Source organism: Archocentrus centrarchus, chromosome 17 (genome assembly GCF_007364275.1).
Source record: "Archocentrus centrarchus isolate MPI-CPG fArcCen1 chromosome 17, fArcCen1, whole genome shotgun sequence".
NCBI classification, from domain to species: domain Eukaryota; kingdom Metazoa; phylum Chordata; class Actinopteri; order Cichliformes; family Cichlidae; genus Archocentrus; species Archocentrus centrarchus.
In genome coordinates, this window is record NC_044362.1 from 12,917,148 (window position 1) to 12,944,923 (window position 27,776).

Below are 27,776 nucleotides of genomic sequence, written 5' to 3' on the forward strand. Positions count from 1 at the left end.
CACCTTGTACAAGGAGGGCAAGACACAAAAGGTCATTGCTAAAGAGGCTGGCTGTTCACAGAGCTCTGTGTCCAAGCACATTAATAGAGAGGTGAAGGGAAGGAAAAGATGTGGTAGAAAACAGTGTCCAAGCAACAGGGATAACTGCACCCTGGAGAGGATTGTGAAACAAAACCTATTCAAAAATGTGTCCAAAACTATCTATCTATCTATCTATCTATCTATCTATCTATCTATCTATCTATCTATCTATCTATCTATCTATCTATCTATCTATCTATCTATCTATCTATCTATCTATCTATCTATCCTGTTGAGAACAAAACTGTAACACTGATCAAAGGAGAAAAAAATTGAAAATGTTATGTATTCGTTGCACACAGATTGTACATATAGGTTTATACATATAGGTAACAAGTGAAGGACACAATTATCAGTGTGTAAGGGCTACAATAAACTACAAGATCAGAACAACACCATTTCTTATTCTTATTCTTTCATTAAAATTAAAGGATACATGCATCCTCAAAACAATTAATTAACCCCAGTGTTTTTGTATGAAGCATTAAAAATGATGTTTTAAAAAAACAAACAGTTCTGACACGCACGCACACAACAGGTGCTTCAGATCATTTTGTAAAGCTGTTAAAAATCCCAGCAGCAGTGTAGCAGGTCCTCCTTGCCTGATTTCAGCTTCTTTAATGCCAAACTTCTGTATAATTGTACATTTTAGGGAGACATTCCTTGTATACAGACACACACATACATACTGACCTTGCCAGCAGGCGCCCACGGTCAGCTGTGTATCGATCTTTGAGGCATGGATTGGCCAGTCATCTGTCACCAGGTAGGGTTCATAGGTCACACCATCCACAAAAAGAGTCACTGCAGGAAATTCCACGTTGATGACATAATAGTGCCATTCCTTGTCACAGATCTGTAGAGCAAAGAGAAAAATTGTCATATTGCTAAGTTACTGTACTTTATGGCATATGTCCACTTAGTATGCATTTGAATGAGACAACAGTCCTGATTAAAGCATGGATGAAAAAGGGGCATCTTTAAAAATACATTACTGAAGCAATTACATGTCTTTTTTAGGGGGGTGTATTATTATTAGCATTATTATGGAGCGTATTTCCATGGGGGATTATGTTTATAGGGCTGCTGTTATGAACATGATGATGTTTACTCCAAACCCAAAAGCGCATCCTTGAATGCTCCCTGCCTTTCTACCTCCAATAAATGAGACGCATCAAATTCCTCTTCTTTTCCCCGGATCATTTGCTCCCTGTCGTCAGACAGCTAATGAGGTTTCCGTCTAATGAGCTGTTCATTAAAGGCACACGGTGAGTGACAAACACAGCTGTAGAAAGACTGTGTGCCACACAACTTTTATCAACCTTTACAAACGTTCTTGATCATTTGGGGAACTGATAAAGACACATCCTGTTCTCTTGCTTTAGTTTTATCTCTGTAACTACCGCAAATACACACACTGTCCCTATGTCAGGGCCATAAAACATACTACTACTTTTTGATATTCTATATTATATAGAATATCAAACTATATGGAAACTGTTGAGGCAGCACAGTGGTGCAACACTGCCTCACAGCAAGAAGGTCCTTCTGTGTGGAGTTTACATGTTCCCCCCTATGTCTGTGTGAGCTCTCTCCAGGTAATCCAGCTACACAGTCCAATGACATGCATGTTAGGTTAACTGGTGATTCTAAATGGGTGTCTGTCTCTGTGTGTTAGCCCTGTGACAGACTGGTGACCTGTCCAGTGTGCACACTGCCTCTCACCCTACGACAGCTGGGATAGGCTCCGGCCCAGTTGTGACCCTGAATTGGAAAAACGGAATAAAATGGAAGGATGAAAACTGCTGAATATGGTATGTATGAAGGTAGAAGCTGACCGCTAGTCTGTATGTGTTTATGTTACACAGATGGGAAAATTCTCATGGTTTGAATTTGCAAACTTTATCAACACTGGACAACTGCAATAGCCTGCAATGGCAAATTAGCTCTTCCAAGGGTTAAACACGCAATAACTTATGTTGTTTGTCAGCAGCAACAAGTTTTAAAAAAGAGCAGTGACATATTATTTCATTTTAAGTAAATATGGTGAACTTTTTTATCAAATTGTTTCTTAGTTACACATCTAGCAGCTACAGAGAGAGCTCTGCATTAATCTGGAGCTGTGTTAGAGGCCATCCATCCATCCATCCATTTTCTTCCGCTTATCCGGGGCCGGGTCGCGGGGGCAGAAGCCTAAGCAGAGAAGCCCAGGCTTCCCTCTCCCCAGCCACCTCCTCCAGCTCATCCGGAGGGACCCCAAGGCGTTCCCAGGCCAGCCGTTAGAGGCCATCTAATCCAATTTTTACAGCAGACTTAAAAATGATAATATACCAATTAATTTAAAAAATGGCTTCAACCTTGAACAGCACTGCAATGCTTCCGAGAAAAATCACAGCTGTAATTAAATCATCTATATTTTCTCAATATATGTTATTATGACAAGACTGGCATTTTCTCTTAGCGCATGCTAGGACAACTTACAGTCCTGCACAATGCTGGACAGAATAAACAGCTACACAAAACAGAACAAAACAAAGTTCTATGTTTTAGGTGTTATATGCTGTAAAATGGCCGAGTACAAATATATTTTATGGCCCAAAGCAATAACGGTAAAGACAACACTGCATGGGGCCGCAAACAACTTCTTTCACAAACAATGAGGCCACAGTGCCCATTTTCTAAAATAAATATTCCCCAATGAAACTGCACTTTCTTTTAAAGGTATTATTTCTAGGTGCTTGAGGTAAATATAATTTCAAAGGTACTCATAAAAAAAAAAAAAGGCTCTCCCATTAAGGCCAAATTGTTTTCCTGTAACCAATCTGGTGGGAAGGATTTAGTTAAATATAGAGTAAACTAATATTTTCAGTGGAAAAATATCTTTTCATTTCAGATACACAGAGAAAACCTGGCAGGTGGACAGATGATTTCTCATTAAGGCCGCACACACGAGCACACACAGAACAGAACTTCTCTTAAGATTTGATACAAATGAATGCAGATGAAACCTTTGCTGGCTCACTCACAGAAAGGACAGCCCAGAAACTCCTCCTACCCATCAGGCTTTTACATTTCTCAGTAAATATGCATTTTCTTTATCACATTCAGATGTGATGATTCAAGGTTTTATTTGGATGTACTCATCGCTACATTTTGATAACATTACATTGCCATACTGTATTTTTGTAACCTTCCTTTGCTGTACATTAAGTGAAATACTCTGGGAAGCCAGCCGCGCGTTATTAACAATGACAGTGTATTTTAGTTTCATCATCTCGCATTCAGGATTTGCATGGGTACTTGACTAGACAGGCAGAATGAATTGCCACTTTCATTTAGCCGCTGGTTGGCTGACTGCCTGTAGAGGTGAGTGTATGCCTCTGCCATTATCTGCACTGTTTATGTGGGGGACTGTCTCCACTTATATGGCATTATACTGCATTTTCCTAAAGCTGTGATTATGTGGAGTTTATTAAAGCACAGTCTGGGACATCAGATGACTTAGTCTCTGGGGCCAATGGCCAGTGCCTCTTGGCTTCTGTTCCATCCTGTCAGGACTCCTGTTGTGTACACTTGTCAAAGATTACAGTTTGACCACAGATTGCTCGGACTACAAGCGGACAACAAACAGAAATCAGACCGCTGCTGGTACAAAATCTTGGCCCTTGCCTACGGAGTCTGTATATTTCTGTGGAGTATAATAAATCAACACCAGATAACACTTCAATAGCTGCTCCCTACAATGAAATACAAAAAACTCAGAGAAAAGCACAAGACTACAGCAGCAGGTCTTTAAGGCTGTACTAAATGCTAACACTAACACGCAGCTTATCAGGTTTAATTTTTAGCGGCTTCATCACAGATTAGCGTGTGAACACAAAGTGAAGCTGAGGATGATTTGTTTGTTCTTAAATGAGCAACAAAAATCAAGTTATTGGATTTTATTCTGAAGTAGACTTAAACGCTGTGCAAAATCTAATTGAAATCCATCCTGGTGGCATTTGAGTCAAGGATTCATCCTCTGGGAGAATGGATGGATAACTGGAATACATTTTATGCCAATCCATTCATTATTGACTACATATTTCAGTCCAAAGTGGTAGACTGAACAACAGCAGAGCCATGAACAGAGTTAGCATGGCTAAAAATCCCCTTGGCAACTTGACAAACTGAAGGAAAATCTTGCTTTAAGGCTGTGTGGAAGTGTGCTGTGTTGTGCGTTCCTGTTGCTTTCCTCTGGTTTTAGATATAATAACTGATGGAGTATTTGCCGAACAGAAATGAGGCAATATCTGTTTTTACATGTAAGTTTTAGAATACATGCACAGTGATGGCATGTTTGAAAAATAGATAAAACATGCATAATCAAACTGTATTTGAGAAATATCTGAGCACCAAAGCATGACAGAAAGTCTAAAACTGACAGAACTTGAAGTCTAGAAAATGAATAGAGATATCATATGTAAATAATAAAATATTGATAGATCACAAAAGTTCACAAGTGATTTTGTTACAGATCAATTGTCTAGTATCTAGTGTGTTATAATTTATTTGCACATATCCATGACTACTTCATCCAAGAAGCATTGGCTTCTGAATCCGGTCCCTCACTGAATTTGTTTATGTAGCAGACTGTCTAAACTGTCTGAAATAAATCATGCTCACATATTTAAAAATGCACACGCACACACATCATTAGCAGATACCATCAGCAAGACTCTGTCTGTTGCTGAGGCATGTTTGTGTACACATTGCTTGTCTGATGACATATTAGTTAGTGTGAGCTTGAAAGTATTTCTCCTCTGCATCAAAGTAACGAGACAATGAATGCTGAAACAGTTTAATGAGCTGGTCCTCAGGCAGGTTGCAGACCTGCTTAGGATGGATGCTACCATCAGAGGGGTGCCACAACAGCAAGAGAGAAAGAAGGAGAGAAGAGAAAGAGGCAGAGGCTGGATACCCGTTTGAATTCATATGCACTACTGTTTGTGCAGGCAATGTGCAACTAAAAGTGCTGATTTGGGGTTTTTTTAGGTATAATGTCATTTGAATATTTTAAAGCTTATTTACATTATTGACACACACACACACACACACACACACACACACACACACACACACACACACACACACACACACACACACACACACACACACACACACACAGGTGCTTTCACTATTTCTCTCAGATGAGACCTTTTGTGCTTGCTCACTAAGTTTGTTCCACATTTTTCACTTTATACAGAACATTTGGGCCACTGTAGGAAAAACGCAGGGTTAATGTCTTCCACTTGACTGAGTTGGGTAAGGGGTTTTTGAATACTGGCTCACTGTCAAGGCTTACTGGGAACCTTGATGGAACAGAGCCATCATTAACAAAATCAGTTTCTTGTTTTTTTTTTCTGCTAATGCAAGCCAACGTCTGCCATGAAGTGGCCTGAGAGGAAGGACATTTCCAAGAAAATTAGTAACTAATTGCTTTCTCTTTAATTTCATAAGGAAGACTGCTACTGTACAGCGTATGCAAAAATAACAGGCTTTGCTGTTATGTGACCGTCATCTCCCAGCATTCAAAGCTTCAGATTTTTAATATAATCTGATTTATGAAAAACACTGACAGTGCTCAATCCTTCAGACAGAAAAATAGTCATTCTCTTTCTTCATGTATTGTCTAAGATTATGTCTTTAATTATTTAGCATATATTTAAGGACTGCACAAATAGTGTCCTCTTCCTAATCATTTATCTATCACAGTTTGGGTTCTTCTGATAAAGGTTCATCCCGGAGAACACGGTGACTAAGCCGTACCTTACTCAGCCTGATTTCCTTTGTCGAGAATATTACCACGCAGCAACAGCAGTGTTTTATTGCTGAGGATAAAACACTGGAGATAAGCCAGTCTATCTTGTGGAGATCTGCCACAATATATTTACGGGTGGCTATTACATCCTCAGCATCAGCACAGAAGCAGGAAGATCTTAAGAGCCACTTGGACCTAGAAAATATTGCACAATTTCAATTCAGCATGAACTGAATTGAGCTTTTTCACCCAGAGGATCTCTGGCAAAACAATTAGATGCTGCTGCTCTCAGGTTAGAGCAACTACTAACAAGGAAAGCAGGGCCTCAAATCTTTTGTTTTCGTGCCAATCAGAGGTTACAGTTTACGTGAACCAGAATGAATTACTGTGCACCTTTTCCGAAGAGAGCGTTAGTCCTTTTTAGATCTGCTGACGTTGACAGAATAATGAGAACGTTCTGCCGGCTGCTGAGGAGCCCTTTAATAAGGTCAAGTTTATTTCAATACACTGGAGAAGTCTGGGATGCAGGGAGGCTTCCTTAAAATTTTACAAGATATATATGATGGTGTTCGCATCCATTTCAAATGAAAACTAACCTTTTCTTTAGCATGAAAATCCCATTTCAAATGTATTAGTACATTTGCCTGCAGTCGCTAGAATGGGTAAAACAACTTTGGTTGCTGGCAGTAATGTTGTTCTTGTTGTTGTCCTCTTCAAACATTCACCAGATAATTTTAGGAAGTCTAGTTTTGCCCCCAGAGCCCTCCTTTTCTCTTCTTCTCATCCGCCCGTTCCATGCCCTGTTGTTTTTCCCTCCACCTGTTCTCCCCACCTCCACCTCATCCATCCGTCATAACTTCCACTTCCCTTCTCTTTCCTTTTCATCTCTTTTGTTCCTTTTCGCAACCCCTCTCCTCTGATCTCCTCTTTTCTGACACAGATGCAGCGCAGCACTTTTGATGCCAGCGTATTATGTGTCACCGTGGGAATGACAGGGATAGTGAAATAAATAAATAAATGTCACAAAGCAACAAAAAAAAAGGAAGAAAGGAAGCAAACTGTGCTATCATACACAATGGCATATGCATAAAAAAACATATGCAGTTTTCTGTGAAAGGGCAAATCTAGCAAACTTTTATGTAGAAGTCTCACTGAAAAAAAAGTCCAATTAAAATAATATAAAGTTGCCAAGTTTTCCACAAGTTAAAAAGGAAAGTATGCTCATCTAAAAAAAATTCTATCAATGTCTACTTTGAAAAGTTTTACCAGACTATATTAAAAAAGAAAAAATATCTAAAAGATCTGATTTGTGTTAGTGACACAACTAAAAAAAAAAAAAAAAGCCAAACAAAGAAAAATATGAGGCTTTAGATTAAATAAGATCAATGCAATACCTGCCAGATGCTTAAAGTGAGAAGGTCTGCTTTTAAATGATTTTTTTCTGCACAATGTTTGAAATCTGTCTTTATCTTTCTTCTATGTTTCCAGGAGCTCTTACTTGATAAATGAAGCAAAACCTGCAAATTATTTAAATTCTACCATATGGTTCATGTAAAAAGATTTTTTTCTCATCTGAATTGAAGGCAGGAATTAGAGAAGGAGAGGAACAGACAAGCAAAGAGACAGATGATTGGAGGCAGATGTGGAGTGAGAGGAAGTGGTAAACAGAAAGATGGAAGAAACAAGTTGTCAGTACATTAGTATGCCGAGTCACCATGTATGCAAAGTGCGCAATAAGAAGCATTAAGTAGCCTTCCTCTTACACACATCACACACACACACACACACACACACACACACACACACACACACACACACACACACACACACACACACACACACACACACACACAGTCTGCTATCCCTCACCCTCCGGTCCCAGCACACACACACACAGTGCAAAGAAATTTGCATTTACAGAACAGCACCTAAAGCAGACAAAGTCCAGCTGAGCTCTCAAATGAAGGCATTTGAAAAATAGAGGCTAGAAATGAAATAAACACCGAGAATGTTATTGCTCGAGGCAATTCCTAACATTTTCTCGGCTGCTTACTGTCCTTTTCTGTTTTGCACTCTCAAAAAGGAGCAAAATGTGTGTTTCAGTGCCAACTTGTGCTTGTTTATTCAAAAGCATGCTTCATACGAGTCCTTGTGATTGAATAAATTACAAAATTAAAGCGATTCACGCCAAATATCATTACATTAACACTGAAAAGTGAATAAACACAGCAACAGAGAAAAAAGAGCAAACATGATGGGAACTGAAGGAAATGATGGTGTTGGACTCGTGACAAAAAGCTGCTCTCATCTATCACAAAACGTGGCAACATTTCCATCTCATCTTCTCACTCCAGATACTTTTGCTTTAATCTTTCTTACTCCACCTGAAACATCTGAAGGCTTCACGTGGCAAATGAAATATAGATATATACAATTAGACGTAATTGAAACATTTATTAATCACTTGAGTGTGAGATGAAAAATTCTCACCCTCTGCATAGGTACTATCTACTACAAACAGGAGAGGCAATACACACTCCACCACCCACAGCATCCAATTAATCTCCTGGGAAACAAAAGGAGGCTTTTAATCCACACAGGGCAGAGAACAAGCCACGGCACAACAGGCATAGTGGAAACAGGCAGATAAGGCAGATAACTGTAGATGGCTTTACAGACAAGCAGCGAGAGCGATTTTGCTCCACTCTGGCGTTCAGTCCTCATTATTGATGTCAGACATAAACAATAAATAGCAGGGGCTCTGCAGAAGTTGTGAGAGGTGTAATTGGTGAAACTGGAAAGCTGGTTTGTGATTCACAATGCGGGAGCTTCCACCATGCTCTGTTATTTTTCTTTTTTTTTTTTTACAGTTATTTTGAACTGATGTGAAAGAAATCTTTTAATCCTTTCAGAATCTCAGGTGTGAGCTGAGAAAAATACTGGGTCCTTGATTCCCTTCTAACCCTTCTGTAATATATATTTTGTGCTCTATCTGTAAAACATTTGATTTTAATTGACATATTCTCAAGAGTGGGGAAATATTGAAAGGTGCAGGTGTACATTAAGGCTCATACTCAGGAAAATGTCTTAACTTTTGTCTTTCCTTGATTTTATGCCTGACATTTTCCTACCATTTTTTGGCTTGGAGGACATTTAAAGAGTGATCCTTGATTTGTACGGGACTTTGTGAGTGAATATCCTTACTACAGCTGGTTGTATCGATAGGCTCTCCAGACTCAAGAGAGTGAATAATGTTCAGAAAGGGTAGTGATTCATCCTCTGGTCCATTACCAAGACTGAGAAATTGAAAGGAAAAATAGGCATCCTGTGTGTGTGTGTGCTTGTGTGCATGGTTGTGTTCACATAAACTCATAAATAAGTCAGTGCCTGTAGATGTGTGCATAAAGGGTTCTGTCCAATGTGACATTCCTTCAGAGTGTTCGATCGGCATGGAAAATGGAAGCTGCTTTCTCTCTCGCTCTCTCTTTGCCAGGTTGCTTTCATCGCACTCTACCCCTCCTCTCTTAGGCTCAAAATTGCAAAATCAATAGAGCTAAATGGAGTTGCTGCGGAAGCCATTGGGTGTCCTTTCTAAGTGCTGGAGGAACAAGGACAGTAAGAAGCAGCTGTGACACTCCACAGTCACCTCTTCTTCTTCTTACCAGTCCTTTTCCCAGCAGTCTCCACTACTCTTGTGCTCATTATTCACCTTGAGGCACTCTAGCAGTTCTTGTTCTTAGTTTAGTCTTTTTAAAGCACTATAAGCACTCTGAGATACTAAATAATAAGTATTAATACACACTATTAATATATAATACACTGTGTAACATTCAGCACTTAACGTTAAAAATTCTTTCAGCGGGAGAAGGAATTGCATTTGGCAACAGAGCTATCGCTGAGAGCAGAGACTTACGTTCATTATTTGGTTTCAGTGTGATTTAGCCTACAAGTGCATTCATGATGTAAACTGACAATGCATTGTCATCTGCTACAATCTATCTACAATCTAGCGTGCATTTCATTCTTGCATCTTTTTAGTGAGCCAACAAGTCTTTAGTTTGCTGAAAAAGCTTACCTAAAAGAAATGTAGAGTACCTAATTATTTTGTGTCCTCTGCTTAAACGACATTTGAATGTAGAAGATGAACTTCATTGACCACTAAATAGTAATAGTCCCCTGTGCAATTAAAAGATAACTAACAGGAAAATCAGTGTTGTTATGAATTAAGTTTGAGAAGCCACCGTCATACTGATGGTCATTGGTCAGCCAAACATTCCTCTTTTTCTTTTGGCTGCTCCTTTTAGGAGTCGCCACAGCGGACCATCTGCCTGTTCCCTTTACCCACATTTCCACTGAAGTCCACTTCAATCACCACTCTCTCCCCACTGGGAACACTCTTTGCCACTGTCCAAATTACTCCAGAATTCTTCTTTCTCTTCTAACTGAAATCTGAATTGTGGCGATGTTGACAACATTCAGCACCACCCCTTCGATTTCCAGCTTCAAACTCTTTTCACATCCAGGAACCTCGAAACGTGCTCTTCACTCGAGATTAACCAACATGTCCTCCTGTGGCATCTAATGCCACTTAGTCCCCATAGACTTTTCAGAAATCTGAGAAAATCCATATTTATGTATTTCTTCGGAATTTGCCGGAGAAAACCAAAGACTGTTCACACACCATTTCATGTATGACCACTAGAGGTGGCTTAATTTACTTTAAAACATAGGTATTGGTCATAAAACATCTCTGCACAAACAACCTACGAGGTTTCAAAAACTCACAAAAACCGTCAAATACGTATGATTCACTTGGCATTACAGGGTTAAAGACCCCACAGTAATACAAAGAAAACCCAATCAGATGAACCCCTGTGAGCAAGCAATTGGTGACAGGAGAAACCTCCGGCTGAACCAGGCTCAGGGCGGGGCAGCCAACTACAGCGAGGGGTGAGGGGAAGGACACAGGACAAAAGACACAGTGGAGAAGAGCCAGAGATTAATAATAACTAATGATTAAATTCTGAGTGGCATGTAAACACAGAGAGAAACTGAAAAGAGGTGAATGGAAAAGAAACACTCAGTGCATCATGGGAGGCCCCCAAGAGCCTAGGCCTGCTGCAGCATAACTAAGGGAAAGTTCAGGATCACCTGATCCAGCCCTAACTATAAGCTTCATCTTTAGCTAAATGACAAGAAATCTTACGCAAGAAGAAAGTTCAGGCTGTGTTGAAGAATAAAGGTGTTCATTCTTGAAAGTCAGATAATGACTTTCAAGTATGGTCTCACTAATGTCTGCAAAATAAAGGGCACAGGAAGTAGCCCCCAACCTGTTTAACTCTCTCTGTATCGCATTCATTTTAATTACGAGTTGCTGCAGCATGGCTGGTGTTGTTTTGACTTTGTTTCTGTATGTGTATACATGGCCGGCTGGTAAATATATTATTTTGATGGTTTTGGTCTGAGAACTAATTGGCATGATGGTCTCCAGTTGCCATATTAAAATAAATTCCAGAAAATTTTATTTTTATGGAAGGTAGGCTTCAACTATGCTTACATCTATGTTTATATGAAATGCAGAGTGCTGCTTCTAGGCATAGACTAGGTTTTAATATCTGCTCTTATGACTTAAAGAGCAGTTTTTCTTTCTAAACTCCCCCTTTTGTACCAAGATTCAGCAATAATACATCAGTCTTTTCTCTAATTCAGTTTCATGAGCGTATTTCTGTTTCTACCTGCTGGTAAAGCCAGTGGTTAAACTTATGGTCAGGCATTTACCAAAGAAACACTGCAAAAAAATGCAGCAAATCATAGTGAAAATCAGTACATGATAATCACAGAGTACTTTTTTTTAATTTGCTCTCTTCATTTATGTACTCCTCTTGTTAACCTCTGGTATTTCAGACCAGTCTCCATTTATATTTAATGAGAGTCTCCGCACAAGTGATTTGTAGTGGTGAGTAACACCATCACAAATTCTCTTTGACTGCACTGCATACTCCCTCCATGGTCTTTTATAAAATCCAGCTAAAGGAGCAAATGGGATCCCCACTATCTGAACTATGAACTATATGTGTGTCTGTGCGTAGTAGCAAAGACTGAGCGAGAGAGAGGTAATAGAAGAAAGATAAGAAATGCAGAAAGAATGAAAAAAGCAAGGCAGAAATAGAACTGTGTCTTGAGGTTGTTTGCTTGGAAAACTTAGCAATCTGCTGCTTGGGTGCCCTTCTCTTTGTCACATCCACCTCTGTGGGCCACAGGAGAAAATAACAGTGGACTGAGGAAAACACTTTTCAATCTACCTTTAACCTAGAACAAACAGCTACCTGGCTGGAAGGTACACCTGAGAAAAATAAGTTTAGCTGTACCTGTGACCTGCAACAAACAACTGTTCTGCCTGGAAGGTACACACCAAAGATGATTACCAAAGGATACACTGATGTTTGCATGAATGCAAGGAATTGTTGTGTATGCCCTTGTAAGAAAAAAAAAAAATATATATATATATGGTTTCACATATAATTTTCTGTGCATACCTGCAGATAAAAATATAAACCAAAAGCCAGGGTTGAGCTGCTTCTGAGAGCTCACCATAATTATGAGGCATTTCCTAATAATTTCAAAATGTGGCAGATAAATGCTGCATCCTGAGAGTAAACAATTAGATTAGATGTACAGCTACCATTCATTATGACAGTACTGAGTTGGGAGGTGGAGTTTACTGGCTTATCATCAAAATTATTTCCACATGAGAGAGTTTATTATATTTTATACTGCAAGAGTTCCTTTACTCAGTGGTTGCATTTATGTCCAAACACAATAAAAAACTCTTCATGCAAACAGGCAGAATAAACAGAGTCAAACTGTCTTAAAATGGTTGCAGAGGGGCTAAATAGACCTTTTGATAAACTAATCAAATGAAAAACTGCACCATATGAATGATTTAACTAGATTACTTTTTGGCTGCTCTCTTTCTGCATATATATTTGGGTACGTAAACTTCTGACCTTGTCAAAAAAAAAAAAAACTGCTTGTCAGCTAAACCCAGTGAAACAGTTGATTTGATGGCAGCAACATGTAACCAAACTGTAGACAGGACATTTTTTAACAAATTAGGTTTAACTGGCAACAGGTCAGTAACATGATTGGGTGTAAAAAGAGCATGTTAGAGAGTCAGAGTTTCTCAGAAGTAAAAAAGAAGTAAAGTCACCAATTTGCAAAAAAAATGGGTCTACAAATTGTGGAACAATTTCAGAACAATGTTCCTCCATGTAAAATTATGAAGACTGAATAGCTCATCATCTACAATATGTAATATCATCAAATGATTCAGAGAATCTGAAGAAAACTGAAGAAAATCAGTACTGGATGCCCGTGATCTTAGGCCCTCAGGCGGCACTGAATTAAAAACAGGCATGATTGTGTCATGGAAATCAGTGTATGGGCTTCCAGAAATCACCGTCTGAGAACACAGCTCACCATGCAGGTTAAAGCTCTATTGTTAAAGGAGAAGCTGTATGTGAACATGAAATGTCATCATCTCCTCTGGGCCAAAGCTCATTTAAAATAGACTGAGGCAAAGAGGAAAACTTTTCTGCGGTCAGACGAATCGAAATCTGAAATTTTTTGGAAAAATTGGGCACCGTATCCTTCGGACTAAAGAGGAGAGGGATCCTCCTGTCCAGCAGCTCCTCTCCTCAGTTCCCAGACATTTATGGACTATTGTTAAAAGAAGAGGGGGATGCTAGACAGTGGTAAGCATGACCCTTTCCCAATTTTTTTGAGAAGCGATTCAGGCATTCATTCTAGGTTGGAGTTCATCATTATCAGGCTGTTCTAAAGTTCCGTTTTTTTTTGTTTTTTTTTTAAAGCCTGTCATGTCTGGCAGTTTTTGCAATCGGAATATGATCCGAATGCTCTGGTGTACCAAACATATTTGCTTTTCCAAGGATAGCTCTATAAGTTTTCCAATAGGTTACTCTTGTTAATGTTTGTATTTTAATTTTATTTTATTTATTTACACCAGACAGGTAGAAAGGAAAGGGTAGGAAAAAAGAGTGAGAAAGAGAAAAGAAAAAAGAAAAAAAAAACAAAAACCAAAAACAAAACAAAAGAAAGGGGAGAAAAGAATAATCACAGAATGATTTACACACATACATACATACACACATCCACATATCTATACACATGCACATACATACACACACGCACACACACACACACACACACAATCCTGCTGTTGCTTGAAAATAATGTGTATGTCATGGAACATACTCACCAATGGGGGCAAGAAACTGCAACCACGCCCCCCGTGATCCAGAGGTGAACAGGGAAGGACCCAGGGGACATGACCTATCCACGGCCCACTAGGACCTCAGAAGACGGGAGGCCACACATCCCGATGGCAACTGCGCACACACCCCAGAGGAAGAAGGAGGGAGACCCCAGACAGAACCCCCACGGTCAAACGGCAAGAGTCCAGAGAGCCAGAGGAAATGAGCAGCCAACCCCCGCCGCAGGCCGGCACCGAGAATGCGGCCCCAAGGCCCCAGGTGCCCAAGAACTGCCCGACACCCAGAAGAGCCCCCCCCACCCCCACGCCAAAGAGGCCCAAGCCACCCCCAGGCCACAACCGCCAAGGGAGCGGGCCAAGAGCCACGCCAAGACATCTGACCATGAACCCCGGGACCCACGGGCACCCAACACCCCAGGGGTGGCAGTGGCAATCAGCGGGAAGCATGGGGAGCGATAGGGAGGGGTGACTCCCACCCTCCGCAACCATGTCCCACAGGTGCCAAGGCTCAGCAAGCCACAAACCCAGGCCCTGCTGTCCACACACACACACACACACACACACACACAAACACACACACACACACACACACACACACACACACACACACACACACACACACACACACACACACACACACACACGTCATATACACGTCATATAAAAAAGAAAGATCAGACTTTTTAAAACTACATGTTTTTGATAAAGCTTATACTTCAGGCTGGTTTAGGTGACCCTGAAGCATCACTTAGTTATGCTGCTTTAGGCTCAGATTGCTGAGGGACTTCCTGTGAGACTCTTTTCACTCTTGAGGTGTTTATATGCCACTGTTGAATGTTATTAAATTTGTCTTCTCTCTCACATAATGTGTGCTTTGTCCTTGTCTCTCTACGCTCTCCTTTTTCTCTTCTCTTTCCCCTTGCCTCCAACCAGTGGAGGCTGATGGCTGGCCTTCCCTGAGCCTGGTTCTGCTGGAAGTTTCTTCCTGTTAAAAAGGAGATCTTCCTTCCCACTGTTGCCTCGTGCTGTTCATAGGGGTACATTTGACTGCTCTGGTTTTTTCTTTAATATTCTGTGTCCCCCTCACTGATGTGCCTGTGACTGGGACCTTTAAACATCAGTTTGACAGTCACTAGTCTGACTAAAGAGACAGGGTTACAAACAGCAGTCACTTTGGAAGCTAAAACCTTTTACCTGCCTGCAGTCCATTTTATTTAATGCAAAGGTTACTGAAAAAGGCTTGCAACAGTCAGTGAAAAAAAGAAAACTCTTATTTGCATTCTTCTAGCAGATGCAGCATCATACTGTATGATGCAACTTTTTACCTTTTAAAGATTCTCTGCAGGACTGCAACATAATCCTTCACTGCAAATTAGTTAAACAACTCTCCAGAGGCATGACAGGTAGTAGAGATCCACTGCTGGGTGAGCTATTACCCGTAACTAAGCAGACTTTCCACTTTTGGTCTGTACTCCTGTGTGAGTATAAGTATGTGTGTAGGATAGTGGTGTCTTTTACTCTCTTATCTCATGCACCAAGAAGAAGAAAAGGATGAAAGACCTTTAGTAATTAAAATGAAAAGCCTCTCCCTTCCATATAGAATGAACAGCCCTTTACCTGCTCTACAGAATCACCCTCATTCTATACTCACACTTTAATAGCACACATACTCACACATGTACATGTTGTGCACACACAGAAAGGCACATATACACACAAATATGCGCTCCTTACCTGCTCCAGTTTCCAGTGGAATTCAGCAGGTCTGAAAGAGTCAATTTGAGTGAAATCTCTTCTGAGCAGGAACACCAGGCGGCAGTTGTGAACATACAGAGAATAATGGTGGCGGTTCATCTCTGCAACAGGAAGATCACAGACAGGCATGATCATGCAAAAACATGCACACAATTAAATATGCTGCAGGTTTAAATTACACAATGTTTTAATCAACAGGTTTATTTCAAGGAAAACTGACGTTGCTTGTGTTCATGTGAGTAGTTTTGCTTTTCCTCCATTTCAAAAATTGTGTAACAGTGCAACTCTTGTCACCACAGATGGGTTTTCCACATCAGTCAGTAAAACAAAGGAAGTCCAGTGAGTATGGTCAGCATTGCTTGTGTGCCTGCATTTTTTCCCCCTTATGGATGCAACACTGCAGTGAAGAGCTAGTACTTGTCTGTATGGGGTTTTTTTGTGTGTACTGGGAGAAACAACTTTATTCTTGTAGCGTCTTTCTTGCATAGAAGCATTGTTGTGAAAACAAATAATTATTCAGCCCAAAGTTTTTTAGGCACTGGTAATACTACAGTCACAATAGGAAAAACAGTAATTGAAAACTGCTGGATGACCAAAACTATTACAACTGTGTGAAATGAACTTGCAATCTTGTTGCTGTTGAAATGGCTGCTTCAAAGACAGAGACCAGATCTGCAATCACTTGTACTCAGTTGTTGCCTTCAGACCAATTCTGGTGCATCAAGAAGGTGATAAAACAGCAATAAGATGGAGTCATTTTGCTATCAGTTTGTACAGTAATTGAACAGGGTCAAGAAGGGTAACATGTAATCTGTGATAATACAGCAATTGTGAAAAACTGGAATCTACATACACAGAAATTCACATTAACTGCCTACATTCAGAGAAAATTCTTCCACAAACAGTGATGTAGTTGCTGCAGGACAGAGATTTAACTGCAAAATGAGACAAGCGCTCAGTAACTTTGCTTTAATACAGGAATATAAGCAGAATACAACCAAATGGCAACCAGCTGAGTTGAGTTACAGTACATATTGCAAAGAGACACGTGGTAGACGTGTTGGGCTCATCAGATTGATTACAGCATGCTGGCAGTCTGAGTTTATAAATTAGAAGACAATTATTCGCAAACCTTCACCAGTGTCTCTGACTGTGATTGTTTGGTTACAGGTTGCCTCCCACCAGGCGACCTGCGCAATAGCCGTGAGAGTAAAAGTGATCACACAGAGGTTGAGACTGTTAGGGTTGGTCACAGCAACTACATGCAATTACATCTGACTCTAATACAGTTTACTTTCAGAACTCATAATTTGCCAAATTCTATCATGATGTGATTTTTTTTTCTTTTTGTATTAATTTTCAACTCCTCAATATAAAAATATAAATATAAATGGTTAAAAAAAAAAAGCCAACTTAATGTGATGAATTTCAGCGTGATCAAGCATGTAGGAACATTTTATATAATTATTCATACATGGGTTATCAATCTAATAGTATGAAAATGAATGTGATTGTGGTACAGCTCATCACCAACCCTGCATATCATCTGGCACACCCAAAGGACTGATGGGATTCAAAACACGGGCATTTTATTTCACAGCTGGGCCTCATGTTGAAACTGTTGGTACTTCTCACATCCTTAAGCAAAAAAGATTACAAATTTTAAAAAATGGTTTAAAAGATGCTGGTGGTCTGCAATAAACCGCTCTGCAGTTTTGCATTACAAGAGCAGGCTACTAATTTTGTACGCTAATAAGCCATCTGTGAGACCATTGTGAGCGCGTGCAATGTGCAGATGGCTTGTTTAATTACACAGTTCAGGCAGCTCAGTTCAGAGATGCAGTGGGGAAAAAAGTTTTAAAGAGCATTTGCCACCGTGGGCTTTAGTCTCGGCTTAATTAATTAATGTTGTTTTGAAATGTGTGGGTTTTATTATTTATATGCGATATGGCTCATGCTTGTGGTATGTTTTGCAATTCAGGACAAAGCACAAAAAATGTAGGTGTCACTGAAAGGTCATTAACAGTCAGCAGCTTCCAGTACTGCTGCAGGAGGAACATATTGGTCCTCAAATGTCATTACCTGAAGCTAATGAAAAGTTTAATTTGCCATTTAGTTTTGTGCAGTTTGGGATCTTTTAAGTGAAATGATTTCCTCACCAGTCTTGTCAGAGCTACACAATAAGGTTTCCTTCTCAGCTCTGAGTCCCGGACTGGGTCCGTGCTTCATCCATGTTGCTATGGTGAACTGGTCTGTCAGGTTTTGGGGCACCACGTGATCTGGGACATTTGCAGCCTGTCGCCCATCAAATCTGTAGATGAGGTCGCTGTCTCTGCCGCTGTCCGTCAGCAGAGCAGTTGTCCAGTTTGCAGAAGGGCTGGGGGCAGGAAGGAGGTCAGTACTGCCCGATGCTGCACCTGGAAGTCACAAAGGCATGGTTAATAAGTCCATCTATCTGCACAGTCTACTTCTATATTCAACATGCATCCTGCAACAAAGACACAGCGAAATGAATAACTTCACTGTATTTGGTAAATCTGCCATCTGTATGTTTTCTTCCTCAAAATCAAACTAATCCAATTACCTGTTCCCCCTTTCTGGCAGTAATTAGTAAATAATAAAATGAATAATCTGATTTGAAGGCACAGTTTTACCAAGTCTTTCACATTTACTGTATAAAAATTTTCCAGGAAATTAACACACAGAGAAATCCTGGAATGGACTTTGGAAATTAATTTTTTACAGAAAAAACAAACAAAAGAACTTTAAGGATAATAAAACGGCATGCTGGCAATTGGCTTGTTAATATGCATAGAAGGCTCAGATGTCGAGAAGTTTTTCATTCTTCAAATTAAAGTTTTTCACGTCTCTCATTATTAGCAGAGTCCATTTTAAATGGCACTACACTATTTCAACAGGGCATTCCTCACTTCCATTTAGATTAATTTACCCTCCACCCCCACTCCTCCTTTTTCCCCCTCACCGCAGAGTTTTTGCAGAGACTTTTCAGAGTATGTTTCACGGTCGCAGCCCTTCCCAATGTGATTTGTCTGCAGCTCTACCATTGCCTTCACACCAGATAAGGGACCTCCACATGTTTCCAAGTGCATCTTGGGAAACAGCTGCTTGCTCCCAGTCCCTGGCTCATAGTCCACCCGCTTGTTCCAACCTGAAAGGACAAAATCATTGCAACAGTTTGTACACATTAGGCAGTTTATTTAGTCATGTCACTGATCTTCTGTTATGGAATTAAAAGTAATCAGTTCTCTGGAGTTCTCTGAATTATCGTTTCACCCCACATTACATGAGAAGGAAATTATGCATTTTGTCATAAGTCGTAATGACTGCATGATATTGAACCACCTCTTAGAAAGAGGATGGACAGGGTATTCACTAAGGTGTTTATATGTTTATATTCACTGAATCCGAGTGGTTAAAGGGGTTCATAACTCTGATTTTTTTCTTATAGGAATGTGTGTCTTGATGGGTGGATACCTGGTAGCTCTTGCCAAACCCACACAATATGATATCGAGTCTCCTGAGAAAAATCACACAAAGAGAAACAGAGTGTGATAAGGTAGGCAAAGAGAAGTGAGAGGTGAGGTGGAGCCTGCATTAATGCCAGGGAGACTTCTTCAAAAGAGCAGCTGCAGAGCCACGGCCGACCTTTACACACAGATGATAAATAAGGTTATGTGTACAGAGGACTCGGCCTGAATGCATCACTCCATTATGTTTTATTCATAAGCTACTATGGATTAATGGTTTTACATTAAGCTAAACGTGGGTTAATGGTTGTGCAGTATGGGCTCTTTTATGAGCCATATTACAAAGAATAATGCAATTTTGATGATGATAGCAGCATATGAGATCCGAGTGAGATTAGACATGATAACACTGTGATACCATCTGGATCTCAAAAATAATTCTCTATTTTTCTTTAGGAGCAAGAAGAATAAGAGCGCTCCAGATCCAGAAGATATTTTTCCTGTCAGTAGCTTCATGCTCAGCAATGCTGAATGTTGTGGTTTAAAAATAGGCACGCCTCTTGTATTTTTAAATTAGTTCTTTCTTTAGGCCTGTCGTGATAAAATCTATGACACAAATATGACCTTTAGAGATAATTAGTGTTTCTGTCTTATTTACCTCCATGTAATGTTGTGATTGATATTACATGTTCCTCAGTAAATGTCCCCATATCCTAAACCACTTGCATTCACACTATTTTTAGTACTTTTAATGTGATCTCTTCACACTAATGTATCCAATTCAAGTCAATTCAGTTTTATTTATATAGCACCAAATCACAACTACAGTCGCCTCAAGGCGAGAGTTTTTACCTTATATTGTAAGGTAAAAATCCTACAATAATACTGAGAAAACCCCAACAATCTAAAGACCCCCTGTGAGCAGGCACTTGGTGACAGTGGGAAGGAAAAACTCCTTTTAACAGGAAGAAACCTTCAGCAGATCCAGGCTCAGGCAGGGGCAGCCATCTGTCTCGACCGGTTGGGGTGAAACTCAGTGTTTCATGGGACCCCCCCCAGCAGCCTAGGCCTATTGCAGCATAACTAAGGGAGGGTTCAAGGTCACCTGTTCCAGCTCTAACTATAAGCTTGATCAAAAAGGAAAGTTTTAATGTGAATATGTTTTAAATAATAAAAGTTACTCTAAAGTTATTAGTGTGATTTCCTCACGAAGACCTTCAGCTGAGGGAACAGCTAGATTGTTTCCATTTATTTATGTTTACAGTACTTAGTGCTGTCACACACTGGCTCAGAGTAAGTGACAAAAAGTAATTTATTAGAGCTAGCCTAAACCTAAGAGACAAACATCACCAACGGGTTGATGCAAGGTGAAGCGGGAGAGGGAGAGGGAGAGAGAGAGAGAGAGAGAGAGAGAGAGGGAGGGAGAGAGAGAGAGAGAGAGAGAGGGAGGGAGGGAGAGAGAGAGAGAGAGAGAGAGAGAGAGAGAGAGAGAGAGAGAGGGAGAATGAGCAGTTCATGTGGGCCATCTTTTATAGCCTGGAAGACACAGGTGAGCAGCATTAACTGACGATCCTCCCATGCCAGCCAATTATCAGAAAAAGGCCAGACCAGAACTCTCTTGACAGTGGGAGGGCAGCCATAGTGCTTTGTAGGCTTCTTTTGCTCCATGTCTCTTCTTGCAGGATATAAAGAACCTCCTGCACTGTCCCCTGGTCTCTCTCCTGACCCCCCCACCCCCCCATGTTCACACCTGCAGCCTGAGAGAAGGACAGCAAGCAAAAGTCACTACTGGAAAAACTTCTTCAGCCACCTCTGCACTGATTAAAAGGTTTATTTGCTGTTGTTTATATACGACATTTCCTTCAAAATATGCAAAAATAAGAATCTGCCTGAACTAAAGCATTTGCTGTGCATGTTCACAGAATAAAAGAAAAATAAAAGCAAAAAAAAAAAAACATTTATATTTTCTTCTCTTCATCGTCTATTTAAAGGAACCTGTGTCCTTGACTTAGGTGTTAAGACAATGATCATGAAATCCAGTTTCCTGTTTGTGCTGCACCTCTGTAACACAGGCTTAAAATGTTCTAAAAATAATTCAGAAAATAATAACCCCTACCCCCACCCCCCAGCCAAAAAAAAAAAAAAAAGGATTTTCTGTGTACTTAGAAACTGGCAAAGTACAGTCTGGTTCATGGATAAATAATAGCTGTTTTGGCTTACTTTATCTTTTAGCTTTGCAAAACCTTTGTGAATATGATGGGGATGAAGTTAAGCTCTTGATGGGTTAGATGTTGGATATGGTCACGGTAGATATAAAAACAGCACAACTAACTCAGGTTTAAGAAAGGCATTCTTTCAGATAGAACCACAGCTTTGCGGTACATTGTGAAGTCTACTCCCATCAGCTACACAGTAAGCTGTATACACTGGTCAGATTAAAGCTGTAAGAATAACCATCACCTCTCTCCCTCACTGTAACTTTGTTTCTTTCTTTCCTCCCTTGAGTTTTGCTCCTTCCTCTCCCCCATCTCCCCTCTCTCTTCTTATCTTTCTGTCTTCCTCTTTCATTCTTGTGTGAACTTGACTCCTGAGATCCTGTCAGTGCTGACAGGTGAAGCAGCAGGGGAGACGGGCTGACTCAAATGCCAAGCTGCTGCCATGTTAAAGGAGGAAAAAAAAAAACACAATCTAGTCAACTTTCCCTTCGGAGGTTTTTTGTCAGGTCTTCTGATTTCCTTGAGAGATGCTGATTCTAAAATAAGAGAATTCTCTTGAGGGAACGGATATGCCCCCCCCCCCCCCCCAAAAAAAAAGCACTGAATTACCTCCTTCAGTTTTGATGGCACTGGTCACACTTAAGGAAAGTGTAAGTATACTTTATAGCAACACACAAGTAAGTCAGTTTATGTCCATTACTGGCAGGTTAATTAAGGTATCATACAGATACTTGAATGACTGTTTCTTTATCTAACCTTGCCATCCAGGTTTGCAGACAGGCTTTACTTCAATATGCACCACCACATCCTCCTTTGCCCTCTTCTGACCACAGTCGAAGGCTGTCACCATGATCTTGTAGCTCTCCTGTTTGTCGTAACTCAGTCGCTCTGTGTTTCTGATGTTACCTGAAGAAACAAACAAAAAAGAAAACAATGGAAATATAATTATGAGTATTCACCAACAGAGAAAAAAAAGCTGCTGTGCTTATTTGGCAACAACAAAGCAAGCAGGGCATCCCACTGAGCAATAATTGGAAACGACTTGGCATTAAAGAAACTGCTCTTTGTAGTTATTGAAGCCTTTTACTGAAAACCCAAGGTCCAATAACTTTGTATTGCATTTGAATATTAAAACCTCTCTGTAAAGAGTCAATGTAAAACCACACTGATGGATTATCTTCTCCTGTCACCAGGGTAACGGTTTGAGAAGAGTGTGAGAAACAGGAGATGCTACAAGCCTATAGATTTTCACTAACAGGCCTTGGCAAGGTCATTCACCCAGGTTACTATTTTATAACTGTGCGCCTCACTGCCCGCTAACTGTAAAAGATAACTATTAGCAATAAATATTTTTACTCTAATGCAGTCTAAGTTCACACTGATAATGTGTGTTTTTGACATAATGTGCCTTTATAGACCAGCCACAGATCGACTGCTGTCCTTAAGCTTTTTAAAATTATATATTCATATTTTAAGGTTGCTTCTAATATTTCTTGCTAATGTGGGTTTTTTATTTCAAACTTGCTCATTTCATACACTTTAAGTACTTTTCTTCAATTTTTCAGTGTTCTGAATCTAAATGTTTATATCTGTACTCCTAATATATGATGCTGCTTTTTAAGAGCTGACTTAGGGGTGTCAAAATAACTGTGAAGGGGAAATACTGTGTTAATAATGCACGCACGATAATATTGCAAATAGCTGTTATTTATGTACGATTTTGTACAGTTGTAGTTCCAGACTTTCTCACCACCTTTTAAACTAAGTTATACATGAATTTGACTGAAAGCATTACTGTACTGTTCTATGTCACATTCAATGATTATTATTTTTTTTTTTTAAAAAGGTTACTGAGGAAACAGTACAAAATATCATAAGTGCAGAAATAAATTGCTTTAAGAAGAAAATGTGACAGCTTGATATGTATGTACTGATTTGGGAAACTTGGTTTGAATTTGGTGAATTATTGTAAAACTACCTTTGTTATTTTTGTTTTTACTGCCATCAAGGACTGTGTCCAGACTCAAGAGGACAACTGAAACTATTTTTGTTCTGCATCTGGGGGCTTGACTGTATGAAGGGCTGTCATTCTGTAGCCCGAGAAGAAAATCAGTTCAGAGAACAGAAGAAAAAAAAAGAGTGGAAGAGAAATGTCAGAGGAAGAAAGGCAAAGAGGTCAGAATCAGACAGTTTTTACCAAAAACTCCAACAGTGCGCGTTTGATCTGCTGTTGGTGTGAACAGTAACAGGAATGCTACAGAACTTCAACCAATTATTCAACAACAGGCACACAGGTGCAGTTATATTTCATGTTGACAGCACATTTTCACTTCTCTGTTCATTAACAGAGAACCTCTCTCCAGGTGGCTGAATTAGGATTTAAGATTTGTTTAACTTCTTCATCATTATTGCCACTACCTTTACACAAGGTTAGCTTAGTCGTATTCAACCAAAGGGATAGAGTGGGAAAAAGTAAGCAAACAATCTTAAAATTAGGAAAAAAAAAAAAAAAAAAAAGAGAAACCAAATTATCAAATTAAACCAAATTACTTAATTTGGCCATTTACTTATTGAGAACTACTTTCACTGGGTTTTATAGGCTGAAGGTGAAAATGAGCCCGGAGAATATTAAATAATATTAAATATTCAAGTCTGAATTGCTAGTATGTCTACACAGAACTCATTTACATCAAAGATTACTTTGATGTAAATGATGTCAATGCCAGCAGTCAAAACGAATATGTAGCAATATTTTTATCAATACAATTAACTCTGCTCGCAGAAAAGAAATAACTTTTCATACGGATGATTTTGAACTCATTTACAGTAAGATGAATGAGTGAGTAAACCAATTAAGTACTGCATGTAATCAAAACACAGGATGTTCTTTTCTGAAGAGCTGAATTTGAATGTAGCAAATGTGCAACAACATCTTACCTCTTATAATAATGGTTTGGAGCCCATTTATTTGTATTATTCTAAGCAGAGGTGTTTCAGGATCAAATAAGTTTTAATTCTAAATTAACCATCTCATTTGAAGATTACAGTTTACTCCGCATCCATTAGCAGAGCTACGTGCTGCAGCCATAACCCATTTGCTCTTTATCTTATCTTGCACTCTCACTTCACAAAATTACCACTGCTCTATAAAGAAAGCCTAACTAATATGTTGTGCCTCAGCCCTTATAGGCACAATATTATTGTGCCTATAAGGGCTTTAAATTCAATGAACCAGACTACAGTAAAAGACAGTGAGGAAAAAAAGCCAGGAGGTTGAAATAAAAAAGTAATAAGACAAAATAATAAATATGACCCTAAGAGAGGGAGCTACAGTAAAGAAAGCAGTGCATGCATCTGTTTGGATTACACAGATCAACACAGTGTGGATGTGCAGGCTCAGAGAGAACGCAGCGCAAATCCCCAAACCAAAATTTTATATAGGCAGATAAGCTCAGAATAGCACTTAATCAAAAATAAAATACACCCTCCAGTCAAGTAGGACTGCCATAAAGTCACAAAGAAACATAAGAACACTGAAAACTATTTAAGAAGACAGCAGATATCTGTCAAGTAACTTTTGAGCTATGACCTGATAAAAAAGGTACTTTATGGATTACAGTATTATTACAGGAATAATTCACAGCTGTCTGCATACTTTTCCCTTTTCAAAATGTATTTTATAGTTGCATTCACATTAATCTGCTTCATAGACAGTCCCAGTATGACTGTGTTCCTTTAAAATCATTGTAGATAGTATTATTACTTTACACAAAGTTGTTTTCCATTGTCTGTTCCATGATTCATTTCAAAGTCATCCGAGTATGCTCCGGCTGCCTCATGTCCCATATCTTTAGTAGAGACTTCATTTTTTACATAAGGGTCGACTAGATGAGATCACACTATGTAGATGTATGGCTGAGAAATAGCTGTTTTTCTTTCACCAACAACATTAATCATTCTGTTTGTGTTCAAATGGCACAAGAACAGCACAGCCATTAGAGTTGCAGACTAACTGTATTAGAAATGTACCATATGTCTCATATGAGAAAAAAAAAAGATTCATTGAGAGATTGTGCTACAAATATAAATACTTCTTCGTGGCAGCTGAAACTCAATGCAAGACGAAATGTAAAAAAAAAAAAAAAAAAAAAAAAATTCACAAAATTAACCAGATGGTCCATTATCTATATGTTTAATTTTTTTGTTGCATTTGAAGATCCCATTTATCCAACACTGGGAGTACACTAGCTTGTGACACCCCATTCACGTGTAAGGCACAGTGCCACTAGTATATCAATATACACTATATTTTGTTATTCATTATGAATCAGTTCATTTTGTGATTAACAAAAAATTGTGAAAAGGACTTAATGCCATGGCAACATGGTAGTGTGATGGTTGGCACTGTTGCCTCACAGCTGGAAGGCCTGGGTTTGAATCCATCTTGGCGCGGGCCTTTCTGTGTGGAGTTTGCCTGTTCTCCCATGTCTGTGTGGGTTTTCTCCAGGTACTCTGGTTTTCTTCCACAGTCCAAAAACATGCAGTTACTGGGGTTAGGTTAATTGGTGATTCTAAATTGCCCATAGGCGTGAATGGTTGTCTGTCTCTCTGTGTTAGGCTGGCGACCTGTACAGAGTGTAGCCTGCCTCTTGCCCCATGACAGCGGGGATAGGCTCCAGTGACCCTGAACAGGATAAATGTAAGGATGGCTTCAATCCTGCATGGAAGGGTCAGTAATTACAAATAATAAAAATTTCTCCAGGTAAACAAAAAGTTTTTTTGTGCACTAAATATAAGACATATAAAATAAATTAACAAGTGCTAATAGATTAAATAAACCGGACTATTATCACAAACTTCTGGAGCAGCATTTCATCAGGAAATATGTTTTGGAAATATGAGTGTTTAACAGTCTAATTTTAAAAAGTAGTTAAAAAAAAATAACTATTGTAATTGCTTTGTAAAAAAAACAAACAAAAAATAATAAATAATTATATATGAAACTAAAGAAACTACATTTTAATTTAACCATTACTTTGTAAAGGTTGAATACTTAGCCAATAAGATTGTGGAGCCAAGAGACAAAGAAGGTATAGAAGAAGATGCTCTCAACAAAAGTCATTCCAATATATATAAGTGGAGAAAAAAGTTCTCAAAGATTGTTTTTGCAAAGACTTGATAATTTAATTGAAATACACCATTTTATTGAGTGACTGTCAGTATGGGTTTAGAGCAAATAGGTCCTCCTCAATGGCTGTAGTGCAACGAGAAGAAGATATAGCAAATGCTGGATAGCAAGGAATCCACTGTGGAGACTGCTGACTTTAAGAAAGTGTTTAGCACTATAGACCACAGATTACTTATGAAAAGGGTAAAAGAGGGATGATAAACTCATGGTTAAATTGTTACCTTGATGACTGATATTAGTATACATGAATAAATAACACTGACTCTGATTTACTTAAGGTTACTTGTGGGGTTCCACAGGGTTCAATGCTGGGCCCTATATTATTTATAGTGTACATAAATGATATATGTAATGTGTCTAAATTGTTAAAATTCATTTTATTTGCAATTGACAACAATTTATTTCACACTGGGTAAAGGTTTGGAACAGCTTCTGAATAAAGTAGAAAGGGAATTGAAACAAAAAAATGGTTTGACATAAATTGATTTTCACTCAATTATTAGTGAAACAAAGTTCATAAGAGTGGATGAAACTAGATTTTTGGGTGTGATAACTGGCTACAAATGATGAAGGCTCATATAAACAATGCCCAAACGTCCAACAAAAATGTCTAAAATAATGTAATCAAAGATCATATATACTGCCTGACATTACTTACTGTATTGTTGTGTAAAAGTTTCACAATTACTGACTGTGTGGAGGTATGGGGAAATTCATACAAAACACATTAAATCAGTTTATGTGCTACAGAAGAAAGCTATATGAATTATAAATAGATCAGATTATTATAAACCAACCAACAGGCTATTTATTAAATGACATACTTTAATATTTTATGACTTAGTTAATCTGTGCACTGCACTGATAATGTACAAAGCACAAACTGTATATAGAAGTTGTTTGAAATTAGAGAGATAAAACGTGAACTCAGAGGGAGAGGTATGATAAAAAAAAA

General features: G+C 39.1%; 1 protein-coding gene across 1 annotated transcript in view; it reads right to left on the bottom strand.

Moving 5' to 3' along the window:
- The window catches only part of LOC115795939 (calsyntenin-2-like), a 179,865-nt gene that overhangs the window by 17,659 nt on the left and 134,430 nt on the right, over nucleotides 1–27,776 (bottom strand). The window contains exons 6-10 of the mRNA XM_030752091.1: nucleotides 22,390–22,539; nucleotides 18,913–19,098; nucleotides 18,089–18,346; nucleotides 15,909–16,030; nucleotides 775–937 (exon numbers count right to left, since the gene is read on the bottom strand). Coding sequence (XP_030607951.1) covers nucleotides 775–937; nucleotides 15,909–16,030; nucleotides 18,089–18,346; nucleotides 18,913–19,098; nucleotides 22,390–22,539 — 879 coding nt within the window. The remainder of the gene's footprint in view (nucleotides 1–774; nucleotides 938–15,908; nucleotides 16,031–18,088; nucleotides 18,347–18,912; nucleotides 19,099–22,389; nucleotides 22,540–27,776) is intronic.